This window comes from Naegleria fowleri (assembly GCF_008403515.1).
Source record: "Naegleria fowleri strain ATCC 30894 chromosome Unknown tig7, whole genome shotgun sequence".
Classification (NCBI taxonomy): Eukaryota; Heterolobosea; class Eutetramitea; order Acrasida; family Naegleriidae; genus Naegleria; species Naegleria fowleri.
Window position 1 is genome coordinate 780,308 of NW_025407939.1, and position 21,334 is coordinate 801,641.

Sequence of the window (21,334 nt, forward strand, 5' to 3'; positions counted from 1 at the left end):
TGTCTCACATCTCCTCAATTATTGTTGGGTTTGTGTGGCTCAATTTACCTATATATCCAAACCAAACATGGTAATTATTATAATGATTTTCATCATGTATGATTTATTCTTGAGGAACTGGTTCTTGTTGTTGTTGCATTTCCTCCTTATAAATTCCACTGTTCACGATAATAACATCCACAGCAGGTCTGTAAACTTGGTTGGTTCGGATAAGTTCCAATCGTTGCAAGAATTCCCATCCCTTCAACACTCGTCCGAAAACAACATGTTTTCCATCAAGATGAGGAGTTGGAGCCATTGTAATAAAGAATTGAGAGTTGTTAGTGTTTGGTCCCTTATTGGCCATTGCAACGCATCCACGGAATGTCTCAATGCTCAAATCTTCATCGTCGAAAGATGGACCATAAATTGAAGTTCCTCCAGTACCGTCTCCCTTAGTGATATCACCTCCTTGAATGACAAATCCTCGAACAATTCTGTGGAAGATTGAACCTCTGTATCCAATTTGTCTTTCATGAGTGGCAAGTGAACGGAAGTTTTCCACAGTCTTTGGTTGAGCATTGCCGAATAAGCCAATAACAATACGAACAGGAGGATTTCTCTTCGAAGGTTTACCAATTGAAATATCGAAAAAGACTTTTTCAGTGACTTCGAGTTTGACGGGATATGGAAGACCCTCCTCAGTCTTCTTGTATTTAATTTCTCCACTTAGTAAGAATACTAGGCCTGTAATAATTGTGTATAGAGTTTATGTAGAAGTAGACATAGAAAGATTCAAAATTTGATCATGAGAAATCAATTGATTTTGTGTGGAGGATGACAGGTGAGAATGATGGTGATAATCATGGATGATGGTATTGAAGAAAATCATTGATCCACATTTGAAAGCAACATGACAAAGAGTTGGCGTTGTCATGGGAGTGTTGAAAGGAAGAAGAAAAATCAATTTGACCCATGATAAAACATTGGGTTTCATTATTCGGCCATAGGATGAATGCCGTCGTGGGTATTAATTTAGGATTTGTGTAAGCCAATCATAATTCCACAAGTTCCACGTGGATTGTCATGTGTTGGTTCACCATCATCACGATGAAAATTGAGTGGACAATGACCATTAGACTCTCGCATCACTTTTTTGCACGATCTAAATAACAACGTACCCAATAGAACAATGAAAGCAACTAGAGCTCCTCCAATCAACACAGCAAATCTTTTGACGGTATCCTCGGGAGGTGTAACTTTCTCTTGGAGTCTTTCAATTCTCTTCTTCTCCTTTTCTCGTGGATCTTTTGATTTCTTTTGAATTGGCATTTTTTTTACAATCTGAAACACCACACATTTTTCAATGACGTGTTGCTTGAGAGATCACTGACTGGCTTAGAAGGAGGTGAATTCAACAACCTCAATGTTCAAATGGCCTTTTTTGTGAAATGAATGGTATTGGAGTATAAATGAAAAAACAAATAATGTATGCAATTTCCACTTTTTAATAAGTTATGTGTGATGTTAGAGTTGTGGATAGATATCTACACTACTACTTGTTGTCACTCACTCGCTCAACCAAAGCTACACCTCCAAGACCTCCGGCAGCACAGACGGAAAGAATGGCATACTTTTTACCAGTTCTTCGCAATTCGTTCATGGCTGAAGTGACCAATCTTCCACCCGTTGCACTGAAAGGATGGCCAATGGCAATTGAGGAACCATTAATATTCAACTTTTCAGGTGGAATGACTCCAATAGCCTTACTTCTTCCAAGTCTCTTTTGACAAAATTCGTCACTCGCTAGACATGCTGTGGTGGACAACACCTGAGCAGCAAAAGCTTCGTGAATTTCGAACAAATCGACTTGATCCAAAGTGATACCAGCATCATCCAAAACCTTTGGGAATGCTAAAACTGGAGCAAGCAAAAGTTGAGGATAAGGATCAACCGCAGTTGTGGCATAGGATGAAATTCTAATGTCAACAGGGTATCCCAATTCTCTGGCCTTCTCCTCACTCATGACAAGTACACAACTGGCTCCATCGGTCAGTGGCGATGAAGAGGCAGCTGTCACAGTTCCTGTCTTTCTGAAGACTGGCTTCAATTTGCTCATCTTGGACGCATCACTATCCTCACGAATGAGATTATCTCTAGCAACGACTTTACCATTCTTCAAACGAACGGGGACAATTTCTTCATCTAATTTACCTTCACGTCTTGCTTTGGCTGCATTCTTGTGTGATTGTGCTGCAAATTGGTCTTGAGTGTTTCTGGTGACCCTATTGAGCTCTGCCATCATGTCTGCGTGATATCCCATTGTCTATTTTGAAATGTTTTAAGAGAGGAATTTTGTTGGGAAGATGGAATTTGCATGACAAGTCATGAAAGTGATGATCACAGATGGAATTTCATGTAAATTGCAGTTGGGAAATAGATATTAATTAACAAACGTTCATACTGTGTGAATATTGTTCACAGTTTGCATGCACAAACTTACCTTACCAGTAGATCTCTCGGCAATAGCAGGTGGGGTTGGTATCCAACTCAATGGAGATCCGGCATCCTTAAACAATTGAATCAATCCTTTCATGGTTCCCTTATCTTTTCCATAATTGTATTTACCTAAGGCCAATGTGAGATTTCTTCAAATTGATTTGCAACAAGATCACATGAATCGGCATGAGCATTGTATAAATGGTAGAAAATAGTGACAGGTTCATTGTCATGTTGGATAAATAGTAGAAAATAGAATGGGTTGAGGCACATATCAAACACAAACACCCAACAACAATTTTCAAGTGGCACATTATGATCAACGTCAGACACACACAAAAAAAGATGCTGATCGAAACAAACCTTGGAAGGGCCATTTCTCCGTTGGACATTGAGTCCGATCCACCAGCGACAACAACTTCTGCTTGTCCATGTTCAATCAATCGAATGCCTTGCAAAATGGCTTCCAAGCCCGACAAACAAGCTCTGCTAACAGTCACTCCTGTAATTTTCTTTGGTAAGTTCAAATCAATGACAATTTCTCGAGCAACGTTGGGGGCTTTGGTGTTGAGAACAACATTTCCCCAAATGATTTCATCAATAAGATTTGGATCCAATTTAGACTTTTTCAATAGACCTTCGACGGCAGAAACTCCCAATCCAATAGAATCAACCTTTTCCAATAGTGATTGTGACAGTCCAAGATTCGTATGAACATAAAATCAACAAGTGAATGAAATTTACACAGAAGAAATGATCATGCGGTTGAATATTTTTTGAATTTTTAAATTTGAATTCAATATTTTTGTATTTAGAAAATGAAACGTTGTTGCCGAATTCTGAATAATTCTTCGTTTGTCAACCTACCTCCATCAAATCACCAAAGGCCTTCACAAATGGTGTTCTCGCACCGCACACAATCACTGCTTTTCTCTTTTTTGATGAGGAAGCCGAAGTCTCATTGAATCCGATCATTGATTCCTCCGATCCATGTCGTTCCGAGAATGATCCGAATGAGAAAGAAGAAGAATCATTTAATCCTGTTTCGAGAGAAGAAGAGGAAGGAAACAAGTGCTGTTGCAGCATGGAAAGTCTGCGACATGATGATGAAGAGGAATAATTTGACATTTTTTTTAAATTCTTCCGAAGATGAATCGTTTGTGATGTCCGCTCTTTGGGAGAGAAGATTAATTTTCCGAAACAAATTGTTCCTCTCCTCGACTTTGAACAAACTCCACAATACACAACTCTCTGAGGTCAACTGATGATTCTCTCTCGTGCATTCACACAACATGATCAAGTCATTATTATTGAATAGGGAGTCTGATACCATTTGAAAACGCGTTAATGTTTATCTTCATCATCATTTCATAGAGTCTGAGAGAAGATCACGAAAGAGAGGTTCCTGTTCGAGATTTTCCTTATTCAAAATTCCTGCCTCGAACACTTCATTCCAAGTTTTCAAAGTAAAGAGTTGAATATACTTGGGATCAAAAGAGTCCAACTTGAAGGAATAAGCATCCATTTTCGTTCTTGTACAAGTCATGGTTTGGTTTGTTTTCTCCACATGCACTGTTTTCTCATATTTCGATTTCTTGATAAACGTTCCATATTTGAAACCCATGGGATACGAATTCCAGTCGATTTGTTTTTCAGTTTTCAATTTTTCAACGACTTGGCTGGCACGAAGTCCATTCATTTCCTTAGTGCTGAAAAAACATGCACCCAAATTGGTTCGTGAATTTCTCTCACAATCATAATTCGATCTCCACCTGATGTTATTCACAAATTCTTGTGTTGAATCAACTTGAAATAATCGAGCATCGAAATAGGCCTTTCCTCTTTTCAACATGTTTTGAACAGCCTCTGGAGAATAGGATTTTCGAGTTTGATTGGCAGGACATTGTTTCTCGACATATTCTTCCTTAGTTGGCCACAATGGAACTAATTGTTGACAATTGAAATTAAATCGGACTGAGCAATAACTTGCCAAAAGAGTTGACCATTTGGTGACCTTTCCTCCAAATGCAATGGATTTGGGTCGTGGTTGTTGCTGTTGTGGTTGAATTCTATTCTTCAACAACATCTCGGAAGACTTTTCATATTGGTTGTCCTTGTCGTCTTGAATAAGATCATGATCCGCGGATCCAGCAACAACACCTACTACTTGAACTTCATTAGGAAAGGTCAGTGTAATCTCATCCGATTGTGTGTAGGCACAGGTGGCCTCTGTAAATTCTTCCAAGAGATCTGCAGCAGTTTGAACCATCACGGCATGCAATAAATCATCATAGGGTTTTCGGAAGGGATAAGAAAAGGAACTGAATTTGTGTCCATCCAATCGGGCCATGAAAGGCTTATCGAGTGAAAGAAATGGGCCTTGATTCTTTTCATAGTTTTTCATACGTTCTCCAATTTCGATAAAGACTCCTTTGTGGCCTTTTCGTTGGTCATTCGGAGGAATGGATGATGTTTCGTCTTGTTCTTCATCGAACGTAGAGGTAGTGGTGGTGGTGGTCAAAGGTGTTGTTGACTCCGAGTGGCCAGCAGCAACAACAAGGGATGACGAAAGATGGTCCTCTTCATGAACTGTTTTTTCAATGTTAGCGAGCATGATGATATACAGATTGTTGTTGTGCCAATTGAATTTGTTTTTTTTTGAATTTGGAAAATAGAATTTGAGAACACCAGCAAATGCAATTTGGAAGAACGTGGGAGAATAGTTCATTGAACTTCATTCGGGTCAGTACGAGCCATTAGTCTTGAGGGGATGGATCAGAAGATTCTTGTAAAGAACAGAGGCACCAGTGCGAATGCAATTCACACACTATCTTTGAGAACAATAAGAAATAACATGAACTGGCAAAACAGTGGAACACCTTAAATAGGCCTCCATCTATTCTTACTTTTTAAGCAAAATGACATTTTAATCAATAAAAACATTGGCTTCATTCAAAAACAAAAAACACGCTAAAAAATCTCAACACATCACTATTGAGAGGCATTGAAACACAGCAACAACTCTCGATCAAACAATAGCTTTTCTTCTTGATCATAATTGCCAAAAACATAATGCAACCAAGGCTCTACAGTGTACGAATTGCCAATGAATTACCTTCAGTGTGTGCTGTGACTGTCTTTTTCAAGGCAGCTGAAGGAGAAGATCGAGACGAAGAGACTCACACTCTACCAGTCAATGTGGCACACGTCTTTGAAGAGAGAGAGAATTTGTTTGTCGATAACATCGAGGTTGTGACAGAAGACAATACCTATACCTTCTCGGGGCCATACTTGAATCACGATTCACAACGAGAGACATTCTTTATTGTTCAATCCAAGCATGGTGTTGAATTGAGGATTCGAGACAAGGAACTGAAAACGAAATACGACTACTCTGATGTGATTGGTCCATCATCGTCCGATAATAAGGATGTCATTAGTTATTGAGCAGCAAGTGATTGAATCAATTTCTTATTGTTTGAAATGTGCACAACATGTTCTCTCTGTATATATTATTTAAGACCATTTCTTGTTAGTGACGATATGGTCTTTAGAGTCTCTTATTTTTTCTTTTTGGAAGGTTTCTTTTTCAGCAATGATTCTTTCTTAGTGGACGAAGGGTTTGAAGATGATGAGGTTGTAGAATTGCCAGCTTCAACCTTATTAATAGGAACAGCAACTTTGGAATCATCCATCAGAGTCTTGTTACTCTCAACTGAGTGACCGCCTTGTTGTTGCATCAGTATTTGTCTTCCCTCCTTCTCTTTCATGGTTTCTCTCTCCGCTTGCTTTGCCAATTCTTCATAATCCTTATTGTACTTTTCAAGAAGATTTTGAAAATGTTTTTTTCGTTGATCCTCAGAAAGTCCTTTCAGAGAGGCAATTTGTTGGAATGCATGATTCACTTCCAAATAAAGTTTGCTCTCATTTCCGAAAGCCTTCTCAATTCTAGCCATACTTTTCTCCAGCAATGACAATGCTTGATCAATATTTCCAGCAATGTTGTAAAGCTTGGCAAGTTCAGTACTTGCAAATTCTCTCTCAAACACATACTCATCAGGTGCATATTGTTCGTCAAATAATTGAATGGCATTTGTCAAATGTTCAATTCCCTTCTCGAGGGATCCGAGTAAATGGTATTGCCGACTCGATGAATATAATTCATGAATAATTTCAGGTTGAGGATATTCATTGGCAATAGTGGTTTGTCTGAACGCTCTCGAATCGTCAGCCATAAACTCCTCTAAAAATACTGAACCTTTGGTGAGTGGAATTTTGAGTAAGTATTTTGCAGGGCTCATACTGATCACCTCACGTATCAACTCAAATAAATTATCTGCTTTTTCTCTCCACTTGTTCACTTTCTCTTGATTCTCCTCGGAAAGAGTCACCTCAAAATTTGTAGAATCTTGTTGAATTCCTGCTTCTCCCATTTTAGTCATCATTTCTTCCAATGCAAGTTCGTGGATACAGGAACATAATGAATCATAATTGCAAGCAAGACTGTAAGCAGCTAGAATCCATGTTGGATTATCTCGTCCATAATGTTTGTCAATAATATTCATTCCTGAAGAGATGAATTTTTCAGCTTCCAAATACGGTAGTATTTCGCTGGCAGGAAGATCTTTTGCTCCATTCGAATAGATTTCTCCAATCGTCACAAGAGCTTTTCCAAGCTTTACTTCATACTCTGGATTCTTCTTGGTGATACTTTCGGGAATGGCGTTCAACAAGACGCAAGCTCTTTTTGCATACGAGAGACTGGTCTCAAATTTTTCAGCGAGAGAGCCCATAGCAGCGAGTGAAACCAACGTTTCACCCACCTGAATCGAGTTCTTTCCGTAAAATGTCATGGCTTTTGTGAGTGTTCGTTCGTATTGATGAAATGCGAGCTGTACACGTTTTTCAGACTCATATAAAAATCCTTGCCTTTTCAAGAGGTCAAAAATTAAATCTTGCTGTTTTCTAATTTCTGATTTTACATCTGTCTTGTAGCTTACAAGAGACAAGCTGGACAATTTGTTTTCTTCTCGTTTCAATTTATCAATGATAAATTTGTCAGCCATTTCATATCGCTTCCAATCAGGAAATTGTTTGGCCAAACTTGTAAGAGTAATCTTAGATGAAAGCTCTGTATTAGAAATATAGATTCTGAGTATTGAATTAAGCTCTTCTTGAGAGAAAACTCCATAAAAGTAATCGGTGAAGAACGTGACATAATTTAAAGCATAGGCACTGTCCTTCACAAGAGTCAAATGTTCCTCATTTGCTTCAGCAAGATTGTAAGCCACAAAGTACATGCTGTGCAGTTCTTTTAGAGCTTCCAAATACCTGTGCGAATAGAAATGTATTAATGCCAACTTCTCTCTCATTCGATAAACATTGATATGATTTTCTCCGAGAAGATCCACCGAAATTTGAATGCAATATTCTGTTTCTGTTGTTGCTTGTTCCAAGTCTTTGGCATCCATCAATAGATCTATCATTTTGTGATAATACTTTAGAATTGTGTCCAAACCTCGTCGAGCTGTAAATCCTTCTTTAATTTTGGCTCTTATCAGTTCAATTTCATATTTCGGATCCAAACGCTCCAAAGTAGTTGGCTGAGAAGATATGAACTTGTCGATAAGATTCTTTAATGTGTTATCCAGTGGTAAATTTGGTGGAGAGGAAGTTGTGGATTCGTGCGTTGATGTTGCCATGGTGGTAGCGCTAGAACTGTCGGGAGATGATGCTTCAGCCTTTTTATCGAGGCTCTTGTTTTTTGTTGTCGTGCTCTTGTTTCCCATTTCCGATCGATGAAAAGACATTATTTGAGGAGAATTCATCCAACTGAGGACGATATTTCCTCTGGAATGATGATTCAAAACATTTTTGCACGATGACGATGGATATCGCATCAAGGAAATTAAATTTTTAAACACAGGCATCAAATGAGAGGTACTTTTGAACATTTTTTTTTCATGTTGAAAATTTTGATTGAATTATCTTATGAATCTTTTGGAGATTGATAAAGAATAATTATTGAACTCAATGTGATGAGTATTCTTTTTAGAATGTGTTGTTGCCGTAACAATGTCATATCATAGCATGTGTGGGCATCAATGAGAGGTACTCTTGGGCATTTAATATGTTGAATGAGACAATTTGATCTAGAATTATATCAACAGCTGATATCAACATTTTCTAAATTAAATTAAATCCCTCTCTGATTGTTAATGAATTGATCCATATAAGAGTAGACCTTTTGAAGATTATTGATAAAGAATAATTGACCACAATCTCCAAATGTGATAAGTGTACTCTTTGGAATGTGTTGAAAAGTATAAACAACTTGATCTTCAAAATCCACCGACTTGTCATAGATCGATGCTTGCATTAAGGTTGGAATTGATATGGACTCTAATTCAGATTTTCTATCCTTAGAAAATTGCAAAAAGAGAAGCAAATCAAGAATATATCCTCGCATTTTGCTATCCATTGTGCCAACATTAAATTGTAAACCTTCAATCAATTGATGAGTCAAAAAGCTTTGTTTCACTCGATCGAAACATTTCCTATCGAGCATTTCAGGTTCAGTATTAATGACAGACATTCGAAAAGCCACATCGGGAAACCATCTCATTAATCGTACCACAGAATAACTCATAAACTTGACAATGAGAGGATTATTTCGAAGCATTAGAAATGGATCCATCACATAGGCTGATAGCGCAAGAGTCGTGTTGAATGGCTTTGGTTCTTCCACTTCCATGAAAAGAATTTTTCGCTCCAATTCAATTTGTTCGTTTGAATTTTCTTGTTGTGTTGGCATGAAAGAAGAGGCATGTTCATTAGGGTCATAAGTGACCTTTCTGTTGCTGTCCATCGTATTAAGGTCTTTGGATCCAAAGAGTAATGACTTTCTGAAAATAAATTCTTGCAAGTGTTGTTCTTGTCGATCATTCACGAGAGTGATGAGAGATGAAATTTTCTTGGGTGACTCTCCACGACCAATAATGAAGTTTCTTCCAACAGGTGCCAATAATTGCAATGTTTCCACTCGAGTGGGAAATTGAGAGGCCATGTGTAGTCCAAATGGACCTCCTCCTGCCACAGCAATAATATTGAATTTTGTATTGCTTCCAAAGATATGATTCATTAAACCCATCATCATGATTGCATTCTTCTCCAAGATGAAATGTAATTTTGGATATTTGATGTTGGAAGATGCTGTATCTGAGGTATTCGTGCTGCTGTTAACATTATTATTGTAACTGTTTGCAAAGTTTGGTGTTGAATTTAAATTGGAATCGAGCTCAACAATTTTCAATAAATGTCGTATTTGAGTCATGTCAAAAGCATTTGGATTCACCACAAATTTTTCTTCTTTTGGGAAATAAAAATCGATGGATTCCTTCTCTGATCTGGTCCACTGTGTGAAATTTGTTTTTCCGTAGCCAATTCTTGAAGGAGACACAACAACCCAATTCGATGGACATCCTTTCATAAAATTAGCTCCTTCTTCGAAACCTCCAGGGGTTCCATGTCTTTTTTAGAAGTTGGGATTCAAATCCAACATCATTTCATGAAGAATATTCGGTTGAAATTCAATTAAACAAAAATTAATCCAAAAGTAATGGAGGAGTTACTTTTCAAACTTTGATCAATCCACACACACATACAAGTAAAGAAATATTTTCCCATTATTCTTTTTAACATTTTCAATATTTTCAAAATTGTGAATATGATATTGAATTGGACCATTCGGAGACTGATAAATTTTCGATTCATTTTGTTCCTTCATATAAAAATACCCTGATTTTGGTGACATGAGGTTGGTGTAATCGTAGAGAACAATTCCACTCAAAGCAACACACACCACAAAAAAGTAGAAGGAATAAATTTCCGAACAACACATTTTTTTTGTGAGTGGTTGCACATTTTAAAGAAATACATTAACAACATTGCTCAAGTATATATATACCAATTTTACTCGTTCATTGTAGTGCATAATTACTGTCGCAACATCATTCAACAATAACAACAACAGCTGAACCACAAGGTCACAAGACTAAAATAATAGTGCTGTTGAGTATGCACAAGGTATTATGGTCAAAATTATATTTTCACTAGACACTTTGTGAAAAGAGTACTCTTTTTCGCGTGGTCTTTTGTGGATTTGTGAAGACTGTAGCATAGATTTAGCTTTTCAAGCTTGGGCATTGTCTCCAAACAGTGAATGCCCTCCATTCCAATCTTGTTAAATCTCAAGTTTAACCATTTAAGAGAATTTAAATTGCCAGAACTCAATAAACTCTTAATACCATCGTCATTGATGCCACAGTCATACAGCTTGAGTTTCAGCAATGACAAAGAAAAGGGCATGTTGGCTAAATGCATACATCCATCATTTCCAATAGGATTCATACTCAAGTCTAGATAGGTCAGATTTGAAAACAATGCATCCTTCAGTGACTGAGCTCCTTTGCATGAGATCTTATTACTTCTCAATCGAAGAATTTTAATTGTCTCGAACGCTTTGTAATGGCGAGCCAAGGTTTGTATACCAGTATCGCCAATGTGATTGCGCGATAAATCTAATTTTTCTAAGAATTTGAATGAAAGATTGAAAGAGCAAATGTCTCGTAGACTGTTCAAAGTCAAATCTCTCACAACAAACTCAGTCACAGACTCCAATCTTCCGCTTTCACAGCAATGGACAAAGGATTCATTATTATTTTTCGAGAGAACTATATTGAGCTTGAATTGTGATCTCTTTGCCAAGTCATGCCACTCCCGACATACCAAACTTGCAATCTGAAACAACCACTTGAAGTCAAAAAATCGGAGTAGGACATTGGTCAGTACATCTTGCGAGATTTCGTTCGTTCGTTCGGTAGTGGCCGATGTGGATTCTACGGGAGCAACAGATAAATATTCAAAATTAGAATCATCTTGTTTTACTTTCTTTCTTTGTGTTTTTAATTTCTCAACACATTCACTCATTTCCGCAAGCTGACAAGAAGATCCACCGTTAGAAAGTTTCTTTCTTTTGGGCATAATAATTGGACGTATTTTTTTGTAAAGAAGTGGCTTCGTCACATTGTATTATAGTCCTATTACATCTCCAATGAGAAAACCAGTGTTATATCTACGTTGAGCGAAGGAATTCCTAACAACACAGCTGCCAAAGTATTTCAAGTTATCGGCTCTTGATCCGTGGGATCAGGCTCACGATTCTTCCGGGCCCTCAGTACATCCTGCTACCAAAGCAAGAAAACACGTCTCCAAAATGCTTGATTTAAAATCCGTCCCAAATTCTACAATAGACAGAGTGGTATCACAACCAGCCACAAAGAATTCATTGTCGACTTTTGGAGAAGGCACTGTCGTTCATCTCCTGTCCGTACCATCTAAAAGAAAAGGGGAAGAGGTTTAGGCGTACCAAATAACAAATCAACAATTAGAGGCACCTATCGATATCTTTTATCTCAACCTTTCATGGAATTCATTGGTTGTTACAACAGCCTTATCCAACCAGAAGCAAAGCCAATAACAACCACAACCGTATCTTCTCCCAAACTATCCTGTTGTTTCTTCCATTCTTCCTTCTGTTGACCAATTAGATTTCCATGATGAAGATACTTTTTCTCCCTTAAAATAATTGCATCATTTTCATACTTATTCCAAACAATGAACACAAGTATAATGTTTTGGATTGTGAGTGTGTTCGAAATGTATGCCTCATTCACTCGGCATGACACGTGAAAACTCTCTCGGTTTGTGCTTTCAAGTTTGGTTTCTTTTTCTTTCGTTAAATCCATGTTGGAAAACCCAATTCGTTCTCGCCTCAGTACTAATTCATATAAACGTAGGAGGGCGCATTCTCGTATTGGTTATGATCTCGTGTACCTTAATTTTTTGTTCCATCTGCGTCATGAGTGTTGAGTTTTGAGAAATATGAGTGGCATCCAATTCCTTCAATACATCCGAGTAAAAATTCAATTCTGCGAGAAAGTACAATAATTTCAATCGAAGTCTCTGTTTTTGATATTTCAATGCAAATAAATATAAATTCGATGCATCAATTCCGAGCAATGATTTTGAACTTGGTTCTGATTCGCGATACAAATTACTTTCAACCATCAAATGTAAACCCAAGTAATGATATTGAAGTAGGTATCTGAAAATTGTTTGTTTCTCCTTTTCAAAGTGATGTTTTTCTCTCAAGTGCTTTCGAACATATTTAAAACTGTGATCGGAAATATTCATGTTTTGAACGGAATCTGATGATGATGCTGAAGGATCTCGATTGGATTTCAACATTTTTTATGGATCCTTTTATTCCAACCCTTCCTTTATAACTATATAAACTGCTTCATCAATGAACGTTAATTAATTGATGAATGATTTATTAAAACAAAAATGACAAACACATCCTCTACGGCTTCTAACCCTTCTTCTTCGTCCTCTCTATTTGATGCCAATTCCGGCTGGATCCACAATAATAACCTTGTTTTGGAAGGGATCAAGAAATGGTTTTATGAAATACCTTTTGCAACGAGATGTATTTTTGTACTATTGACTGTTGTATTTTTCTGCGTGCAATGTGTTTTTTAATTATCCCAAAATTGGGGATGTTTGTTTGAGTTATTTAGACATCACAGAGAATCACTACTCGGACATGTATCGGATTGTTAGTTATGCTCTTTTTCATGCCAATTTGATGCATTATTTATTCAATATTATGGCTCAAATTTCTTTGAGTAGTTTATTAGAGACTCATCGTTTCAAAAGCTCCATCAAACTTTTTGCATGTACCTTCATTTCAATTGTATTTGCATCGATATCACAACTCGTGATTGCATGGTTAATGGACACAATTTCATTGTATGTCTTTGGTTACAATGTTAGAAGTGGTAATTTTGTAAAGGGGAGTAACAAGAGTGCCTCTTCCATGTTTAACATGTTGAACGATATTCCAATTATCAACGAGTGTTCAATTGGATTTTCCGGTGTGATTTTTACCTATCTCACCATTCTGTCTATTGATGGATTCCAATCTACCCAGTCACTTTTTGGACTTGTAACTGTTCCGTCCAAGTATTATCCATGGATACTCTTATTTGTGACAGAATTGCTTATTTCGAATGCCTCGTTTGTTGGTCACCTTTGTGGAATTGTGATGGGATATTTTTATGTATTTGTTTTTGAACGAAATGTATTAATTTCGCACTACTATGAAAAACTACTTTGCCAAACTGAAAACATGATCATTCCTAATGTAGTGATAAATTTGGAGTGTTATTGGCCAAATTCTCAACAGAAAACGAATTTGGCACCTTCGAATAATAGTGGATCATTTCTTGCTCACATGATGGAAACGGGACAAGTGTCTTCATCCTATGCAAGATCAGGTAATGGTGATTATTGGGAACAATTGTCATCAAGCGGAAGGACACTTGGCTGCCATTAATTGGTATATGTTACATTTTGAAAGAAGTCTTGAGATACATTTTGGTGATCCATACCTCTTAGGTCTAGACAAAATGATGATATTGTCTGAGAAAAGCGACGTACTGGCTGAATGTCTGCAGGTTTGGTGGTCACCTTTGTGGAATTGTGATGGGACCTTCAATTTATTTTCCATGAATTGTGTTTGAATAATAATGGATTGCCAAACAAGTTGAGATATCCAAAATATATCTCGTATTTTCTCATGCGCTTGTGCCCAAAACAAGGTTGGTGTGAACAAGGATTTAATGAATATTCCAATCACTCATACACGATCAGTAATTTATTATATCAATATAATTAACACGAGGTTGAAAATTTTGAGAATCCCAATTTTGGACTTAAATTGTTGAAAAAAAATGTCGGAACACACACAAACAGCACTTTCCTCTTCTCAAACTTCATCAAACCCCCCTATTGAAAAATCCCTCGATTATCACCTTCTTCTACACTTTTATAGTCAATATGATAGTCTCGGACACTTTTTATATGATACTCGTGAACGAAGATATGCAACCTGTAAAGAGTATTTGAATCGTTTGAGTGAGGTTGCCGAGATGAGTAATTACGAAGTTAGTCCAACGATGGTTCGGAGAGCTCTCTATATTTACTACTCGTGTTTGACTGGACATTTGTTGGATCCTGTAAGAGCATCAAAATTAGCTTCGTGTGTGGAGTCATTACAAACAAAGGATCATATATTTAAATGTAAAGATGAAATTTTGCAGAATAAGGTTTTTGTGGAGACAAAAGTTTTGGATCAAGTTTGGCAAATTGAAAATAGGAAATACAATTTAGAGGAAAAGATACCAAAATGTGATGCCAAGTGTTCTGAATGGTTTTATAAACTGGGGCTGTGCAATAGATTTTTGAAAGCAAGACGTATAAAGAAGGAGACAGATGTTGCCTTCAGTGAGGCAGCAGAAACAGAAATTGAAGAAGGAAAGAAGTATTATGCTGTCTGTGATGAATTTAAAAAGAAGGCTGTAAATTGTGTTGGAGAAGTATTTTGCGAGAATCAAGAAAAGGAATTGAAAGAATGTTTATCGAAAAGTTCGTTTCTGCATGGCTGTGAAGATGAAGAGAAGGCTCTCAAAAAGTGTTCCCATTACAATTATGCCCTCATGAATCACCTCAAATTCAGAAAGAATCACATCAAGAAGCCAAATAGTTCAGAGGGCACTTCTGCAGGAACATCTGCGAACGACCAAGATGACGAGCCAAATGTGATCGATGAATGAACGCATGAATGCGATCTTTTCAAACTCTTCTCGAATTGTGACAGCAATATGCATATTGGTTCCTTAATCGTCCGGTAATTTGGAATTCTACGGTGCGTAATGGGATGAAACTTTGCACTTATAGTTTTACAGTTTTATTTTAGGTTGAGTAAAATTAATTTGAATTTTGGAATTTCGAAATACTGCGCTTACTGTATTATTATGTAAATGTTATTCAAAAAGGATTAAATTCTAGACTCATAGACACCTGCTTGGGTAATGTATCTGACCCACTTGACAGCTTGATAGTTGGACTTCTCAAAGACCTTCAAGAATCTAACATGCAAACCACTAGCAGTAAACATTGGTACTTGGAAGTTGAGACCGATTGGAGGTCTGGACCACTTCTTATTTTCTGCAGTTTGTGCAATCAAGTCGACCTCAGCAGAGAGTGTCAATTCAGTGTCACCAGGGAAACGTTTGACTGTCCAAATAATTGCTCCCTTTTCTGCCTTATATTTAGCTTTACCTTGGGCAACATGAATCTTACATTTGGCAGTATTGGATGGACATGGAATCTTGACAATAACATTCTTACCAAACAAACGAGAATGGAAGACTGACTTGATGGTAACCTTAACTTCCAATTTAGTCTTGCTCACTTCACGAACAATTGGTGAAAGCAAACGGAATGGAGGAACAATACCATCAGTGATACGATATCTCATCAATTCAAATTCACCATCAGGTGGAACAAAGCTAATTGTACGGTCGCTGTCAAATTTACCCAATTTGACACATTGGTGAAAAGTAATGTCATCGATATCAATTTCCTTATATCTCTTCTTGTTAGCAGTTCTCTTTTCTTGTTGCAACATGAGTTTGTCGTTCAAACCAAATTTACATTCTGGCATTCCACTCAACAAACACTTCATTACAATACGACCAGTAACGTCACTGCTCAAAACAGTACCCTTGTTGCTCAAAAGCATGTTCACATCCTCAATGACGTCCAAAAACACCTCATTCTTACGGTAGACAATACCTGCCTTTCTCCAAGATACGGCTCCTGTGACTTCCTTTAATCTAGCTTCAAGTTCATGTGGCTTGATATCTTTCATACCACCTTGTACGATAATGGCCTTTAACACTTGAGGTTCCAGATTTTGTGGATAACCAAAGTCAAGAATTTCGTCCAATAATTCATAGACAAGTGAAAAGTTTTCCTTCAATGCGTCTTCTGTGAATTTTCCATCAAAGTATGATTGGAAAATGAAAATCAATTTATACAAAAATTCAAAGACTAGAGCAGCACTGGGGTTTTGTTTTGTTACGGCTAGCAAGTACATCTCTTCATGACGAATGAACATGAATGTAACGCTTCCAATAGTTTTGACTGGACATCTGTCGGCGATCTTGGCAGCTAAAATTTGAGATCTGAAAGCGCTCGAAATGGAACGACTAGATGTTGTGAATTGATGATGAGAATGATGAATCAGTTGTTGTTGGGAGAGAGTGTATAAGTATAGTAGTTTGAAGGACGTAGTTGTGGTATAGTGTAAATCATGATTCCAATCATATATATTTGTTGTTATGAAGTTGTTGTCGTTTCAGTCGTCGTATGATGATGATGATGAGCATATGGATAACGGCCGAGTCATCATCATCATTGCACGGAACAAGAGTTATTGTTTGGATATCCAAAAAGTGATGATGAAAATAAAATCGTCGTTGATAAGTGTGGCCGATACGATGATGATGAGCTCCAAGATGGATTCCTTTTACCGTAAGTACTTACGTTTCGACATCGTCTCTGTAGGCACGTGAGATCAGGGTATGTCCTCTTGAATTGAGAATGAGCACGGCGCTAATCATTTTTTTTTAATTTTTTTCTGTTCCTCCACAAAAAAGTCTCTTTAACCTTACCCGTCGTCAATACACAACGTCATCGATTGAATTGAATGCCAAATATTTCAATCGATGACAATTTAACCCAAGCGATCCAACATGGAGAAATTCATTGTTTTGCCACATCGACAGAATATTACCTTGAGGTAGTACAATTTGCACGAATTTATTAAATGATACGTTTTGAATTGATCGTGAAGGGAGTTATGGACAGTTGGAAGAACTCAAAAGTGTACAGAAGAAGAAAGGGTGAAATTTGATGAGAAGAATGTGTCAGGAAAGTAGTTGGATGCATCCGTTCCACCTCTTCATGAAGGACAACGCTATTTGCTTTACAAAAGCAATCAGAATTGCATTTCATTCGTGAAGAAGTGACAATGGGATGCAATGGATGGTGAAGGTGCGATCAATGGATCCATTCATTAAACGGGATATTATTAGGGAGTATGGATAGATGCTTCAAATAATCGACATGATCATCATCGTATCATCATCATCATTGCGAGAGGCATTAAGACGTATAGCTGAAATCAGTTTCCTTGAACTGTTTGGAAATGTAGTCATGATTGAATTTTGTAAAGAGTTCATACTGTTCTGAGAGTTTTTCTTGAATTTTCTCATTCATTTCTTGATAATTCTGTTCATCTCTTACTTTCAATAATTGTTCAACTTCCTCCATTGTGAACGTATTTTGATTAAAATCAATGTTGGACTTTTGATCAGGAAAATGTTGTAGTAAAAACTTGCGTTTTTCTTTCAAATAGGAAGAAATGAATTCTTGAACAGAAGGCTTTTTAGATTCCTCTCTGGTAACATAGGTATGCGTTGTTTTGGGTTGAGTTTTTGAATACAATAATCGTTCTCGTCGTTTTTTCATTGATTGCCTAATCGTGTCCGCATCCAGTGAAGACGACGACGACGCTGATGAAGAAGACTCTCCTTGTTGTTGACTTGTAAAATCTAGTGTTGCGGATGATCCAAAACAAAATGGTTTGGCACCGCAACTCATGTTGTAGTCATGAAGTAAACGGCGGCTATTCTCATCCTCACTAACGAAGGTGTCATACGAACGTTTGAGAGTGGTCGTTGCGGACATACGTATATATAGGCTTGCAGTGATGATTTAAAATTTTTTTTTTGAATCGAGCAATTTTTGCAACGGCGCTTCAAACATCAATCCCGAGCCACAAAAAAATTTTGCAAATCCAGTTATTTTTGGACTTTTCTTGGTTGATGGAATTCTCTCTGCCAAATCCAACACTGAACGCGCTCGAACACAGCAGATTCAAACAACTTGTGTGGAGATGATGAATCAGGACCATTTACAAATCGATCGTAATTGCCATACGGAAGCTCTAATTGATCTTTCAATCAATAACAACCAATCCAACTACAGACCGTTGGAAACAACGGAAAATTGTGCTGAAAACTCTTTTCGAGAGTGTTTTGATCAACATCAACCATTGAAGAAGAATTCTTCTGTTGCTGAAATTGTCTCACACAGTGTCCATCCATTGGTTTCAGAGTGGAGAAGTGGATGGACCCTCTTGACAAAGCACAAGCTCAATTCAAACACTCATGATTCGGACATTAGAAATGAAACACTACTCACGGAAGAGTTTATGAAATTCAGAAAAACGAAAGGAACCTCTCTCTCCGAAAATGTATTTAAATTACTCCACTATTTTAATGTGGAACGATGTGTGGAATTGCAAAATAATTATTTATTGCCTTCAAGGCGAGAAGGTCAAAATGGTGATGATGGCTTTGATCGTCCAAACTTCATGTTCGATTTATCCACTGATTATTTAAATTGGAATTGTGCAATTTTCAAATTGACGCACTCGGTGAAAGATCTTGCGGATGGAAGCAATGAGTTCTTTAGTGTGGCCACTGAATATATTCAACCCATTGCAATGATTGTTCATGAAAATTGCTTTGAATTGTCACAAGAAATGCTAAACAGTGAGTGTGAAAAGAATCGAGAAATTCGAGAAGGCATTCAACAATTTAGAGAACAACAACAACAACGAAAAAACCAATCCGAGCTCAACACCCAACAACAAGATGTATCATCCAATCATCATCATCATGCTCAGCAACGACATGTTCAACAGCAAAATGACAGAATTGGATTAAAAAGATGGAACCAGTCAACATTCTTTGAACGATTTAAGGATGATTATGCCAATTTCATGTGTGTTGGATATCCAAAAGAGATTGTTTACAAAATTCTTAAAATGGTGCTCGAAGAACACTTTTCTGGAAATTCATTGGTTGCTTTTTCATTACTCATTCCTCTTCTGGAGAGAGGTCTGCAAGACTCTATATACATTGACTTGCTTTACAAAAACGACAAGCAAAGAATTCAACAATTTGAGGACTATCAAAAATTACCAAAATTTAGTGAATTATTGGTCATGCAAGAATTGAAGGACATTTATGGGGAGAATGTCGCACTCTTGCTGAGATGCTTGGTTGGACCTTTGAATTCGATCAATTTGAGAAATGTTGCTCTCCATGGATTCATTTCTCCTCGAGAATTTCAAGATTGTTATTTGAGTTTAATTTTACTAATTATTCCTTCTATTGCAGAAAAATCCTTGAAACATGTGGAGAATACGATTGGATTGAATCAAGCCTCTCTGAAACGACCAATCATTGATTTGAAACATTGCAAACCTTTACAAAATATTTTCCAAGTGAACCAGATACAGGAAGACAGTTTTATTACCACCGCCTACCAAGTGGATCGTGAAGAGCTTTTTCAATTATTGGAAAATTCATTATTTGTAGTGGATGAATGGATACCTCTTTGGAAAAAGGCATTCAGGGAGTATTTTGAAAATCAGAATTATTACAAAACAATTTCCATCCTTTTTCCATTATTTGAACACTCGATAAGACGAATTTTCGTGTGTGTGAACAAGTGTGAAAATAGATTATTAACTGCTGAAAAGAATAGTTTGTATACCACTCTCGATATTCTGTTTACCACAAAACCCATCCCTTCCTATGGAATTGAGAGGAATGCAATTTTTGACATTATTGACAACAAATTATTGAATCCAATTTTCGATTTACTGATATGGGTGGAAAGTCCACGAATTCGAGATTTGATCTCACACGGAAATATTCATATCGATACCATTCCTCATGCATTGATGGATGAAATTATCAAACTCATGCTCGCTCTTTTAGCAGCCTTCGATCTAAGACAATGTAACGATAACTATTATTCCACACATCTTCCAGAATTTATTCAACGTGCTGTAAATTATTTTGATCATGTATACGACTCTCCTTTTCATTGCAAGAATATTTTGGATCGTCAATTGAGACGAACCTTTGAATGTTTAGAACAAATGGAAGAAATTAAATCATTGATTAAGGATCAAGTGATTCATTCACCATTATTTGAACAAGTTCGACAGGAGATGACTTGCAACGATCCACAACATGAACTCTTATTGCATTTGATAGAAGTGATGAATATTGAACTTGATGCTCTTATTACCTTTACACAAGAGTATTACAATCTTTCTCATATTGACGAAAATGGTTGTATGGGATACATGAGAAAACAATACCTCATTCCAACCACTCATCCAGTCACTCTCTCCGATAAAGAGGTGAAAAAGATCAATCAATTACGAAGTATTGCCATTTCACTCGAAGGAATGATTCAAAAAAGTATGGACATGATGAATGAACTCCTTCCACTCGTTTCCAATTCCAACAGTAGCAATATGGACAGTCATACGAAAAAGAAACCTCTCAAATCCAAAGAAAAAACATCTCTCAGTTTAATACCATCTGCTTTTGAGACATTTCAACGATATGCCAAATTATGTTCATTCCTCATCTATGCTCAGTATGATCACACCACAGACACACAAGATACTTCCGTGTCGAGAGTTTTGGAACGTGTGGTGGGAGGAACGGCCACTGCAATCAAATCTGGGAAGGTCGTTCGTGGTGTAGAGCTTATTTCATGTCTTTTGGGCTCACAGGTGGAACAGTTGTTGCAACATTCATCCTCTTCCTCTAGTATGGGTGGATATCGACTGACAGGAACTTCGAAAGGAGAATTTGAACGGTATCAAGTCGATCTTCGAGAGTTGGTCAAATTGGTGCATTAAGCATTCAAGAACTCTTAAGATGAATGGCAATTCGTTGGGTTGTATATGTGTTTGAAAATTGTATCTCTTTGGTGGCAAGATCAACGAACA

At 37.1% G+C, this 21,334-nt stretch overlaps 13 protein-coding genes across 13 annotated transcripts; 4 read left to right on the plus strand and 9 right to left on the minus strand.

Annotated features, from left to right (window-relative positions):
- Positions 1-103: 103 nt before the first annotated feature.
- On the minus strand, positions 104-1,311 carry FDP41_011069 (uncharacterized protein; the record flags this gene model as incomplete). Its single annotated transcript, XM_044701437.1, has 2 exons — positions 104-726; positions 1,161-1,311. 2 exons carry the CDS (start codon positions 1,309-1,311, stop codon positions 104-106), a joined length of 774 nt encoding a protein of 257 aa, XP_044567804.1.
- Positions 1,312-1,534: 223 nt separating this feature from the next.
- FDP41_011070 (uncharacterized protein) lies at positions 1,535-3,606 on the minus strand (the record flags this gene model as incomplete). Its single annotated transcript, XM_044701439.1, has 4 exons — positions 1,535-2,305; positions 2,483-2,627; positions 2,842-3,152; positions 3,346-3,606. 4 exons carry the CDS (start codon positions 3,604-3,606, stop codon positions 1,535-1,537), a joined length of 1,488 nt encoding a protein of 495 aa, XP_044567805.1.
- Positions 3,607-3,841: 235 nt separating this feature from the next.
- On the minus strand, positions 3,842-5,092 carry FDP41_011071 (uncharacterized protein; the record flags this gene model as incomplete). The annotated part of the gene is made up of 1 exon (XM_044701440.1): positions 3,842-5,092. The coding sequence occupies one exon, from the start codon at positions 5,090-5,092 to the stop codon at positions 3,842-3,844; it is 1,251 nt and encodes a 416-aa protein (XP_044567806.1).
- A 458-nt stretch (positions 5,093-5,550) lies between these two features.
- On the plus strand, positions 5,551-5,925 carry FDP41_011072 (uncharacterized protein; the record flags this gene model as incomplete). The annotated part of the gene is made up of 1 exon (XM_044701441.1): positions 5,551-5,925. One exon carries the CDS (start codon positions 5,551-5,553, stop codon positions 5,923-5,925), a length of 375 nt encoding a protein of 124 aa, XP_044567807.1.
- Positions 5,926-6,038: 113 nt separating this feature from the next.
- FDP41_011073 (uncharacterized protein) lies at positions 6,039-8,432 on the minus strand (the record flags this gene model as incomplete). Its single annotated transcript, XM_044701442.1, has 1 exon — positions 6,039-8,432. The coding sequence occupies one exon, from the start codon at positions 8,430-8,432 to the stop codon at positions 6,039-6,041; it is 2,394 nt and encodes a 797-aa protein (XP_044567808.1).
- Positions 8,433-8,674: 242 nt separating this feature from the next.
- FDP41_011074 (uncharacterized protein) lies at positions 8,675-10,378 on the minus strand (the record flags this gene model as incomplete). Its single annotated transcript, XM_044701443.1, has 2 exons — positions 8,675-10,007; positions 10,143-10,378. The coding sequence occupies 2 exons, from the start codon at positions 10,376-10,378 to the stop codon at positions 8,675-8,677; spliced, it is 1,569 nt and encodes a 522-aa protein (XP_044567809.1).
- A 200-nt stretch (positions 10,379-10,578) lies between these two features.
- FDP41_011075 (uncharacterized protein) lies at positions 10,579-11,520 on the minus strand (the record flags this gene model as incomplete). The annotated part of the gene is made up of 1 exon (XM_044701444.1): positions 10,579-11,520. The coding sequence occupies one exon, from the start codon at positions 11,518-11,520 to the stop codon at positions 10,579-10,581; it is 942 nt and encodes a 313-aa protein (XP_044567810.1).
- Positions 11,521-12,321: 801 nt separating this feature from the next.
- On the minus strand, positions 12,322-12,786 carry FDP41_011076 (uncharacterized protein; the record flags this gene model as incomplete). Its single annotated transcript, XM_044701445.1, has 1 exon — positions 12,322-12,786. The coding sequence occupies one exon, from the start codon at positions 12,784-12,786 to the stop codon at positions 12,322-12,324; it is 465 nt and encodes a 154-aa protein (XP_044567811.1).
- Positions 12,787-13,144: 358 nt separating this feature from the next.
- Positions 13,145-13,936, plus strand: FDP41_011077 (uncharacterized protein; the record flags this gene model as incomplete). The annotated part of the gene is made up of 1 exon (XM_044701446.1): positions 13,145-13,936. One exon carries the CDS (start codon positions 13,145-13,147, stop codon positions 13,934-13,936), a length of 792 nt encoding a protein of 263 aa, XP_044567812.1.
- A 397-nt stretch (positions 13,937-14,333) lies between these two features.
- On the plus strand, positions 14,334-15,215 carry FDP41_011078 (uncharacterized protein; the record flags this gene model as incomplete). The annotated part of the gene is made up of 1 exon (XM_044701447.1): positions 14,334-15,215. One exon carries the CDS (start codon positions 14,334-14,336, stop codon positions 15,213-15,215), a length of 882 nt encoding a protein of 293 aa, XP_044567813.1.
- A 224-nt stretch (positions 15,216-15,439) lies between these two features.
- FDP41_011079 (uncharacterized protein) lies at positions 15,440-17,069 on the minus strand (the record flags this gene model as incomplete). The annotated part of the gene is made up of 2 exons (XM_044701448.1): positions 15,440-16,655; positions 16,993-17,069. The coding sequence occupies 2 exons, from the start codon at positions 17,067-17,069 to the stop codon at positions 15,440-15,442; spliced, it is 1,293 nt and encodes a 430-aa protein (XP_044567814.1).
- A 544-nt stretch (positions 17,070-17,613) lies between these two features.
- FDP41_011080 (uncharacterized protein) lies at positions 17,614-18,198 on the minus strand (the record flags this gene model as incomplete). The annotated part of the gene is made up of 1 exon (XM_044701450.1): positions 17,614-18,198. One exon carries the CDS (start codon positions 18,196-18,198, stop codon positions 17,614-17,616), a length of 585 nt encoding a protein of 194 aa, XP_044567815.1.
- A 208-nt stretch (positions 18,199-18,406) lies between these two features.
- Positions 18,407-21,244, plus strand: FDP41_011081 (uncharacterized protein; the record flags this gene model as incomplete). Its single annotated transcript, XM_044701451.1, has 1 exon — positions 18,407-21,244. The coding sequence occupies one exon, from the start codon at positions 18,407-18,409 to the stop codon at positions 21,242-21,244; it is 2,838 nt and encodes a 945-aa protein (XP_044567816.1).
- Positions 21,245-21,334: the final 90 nt, after the last annotated feature.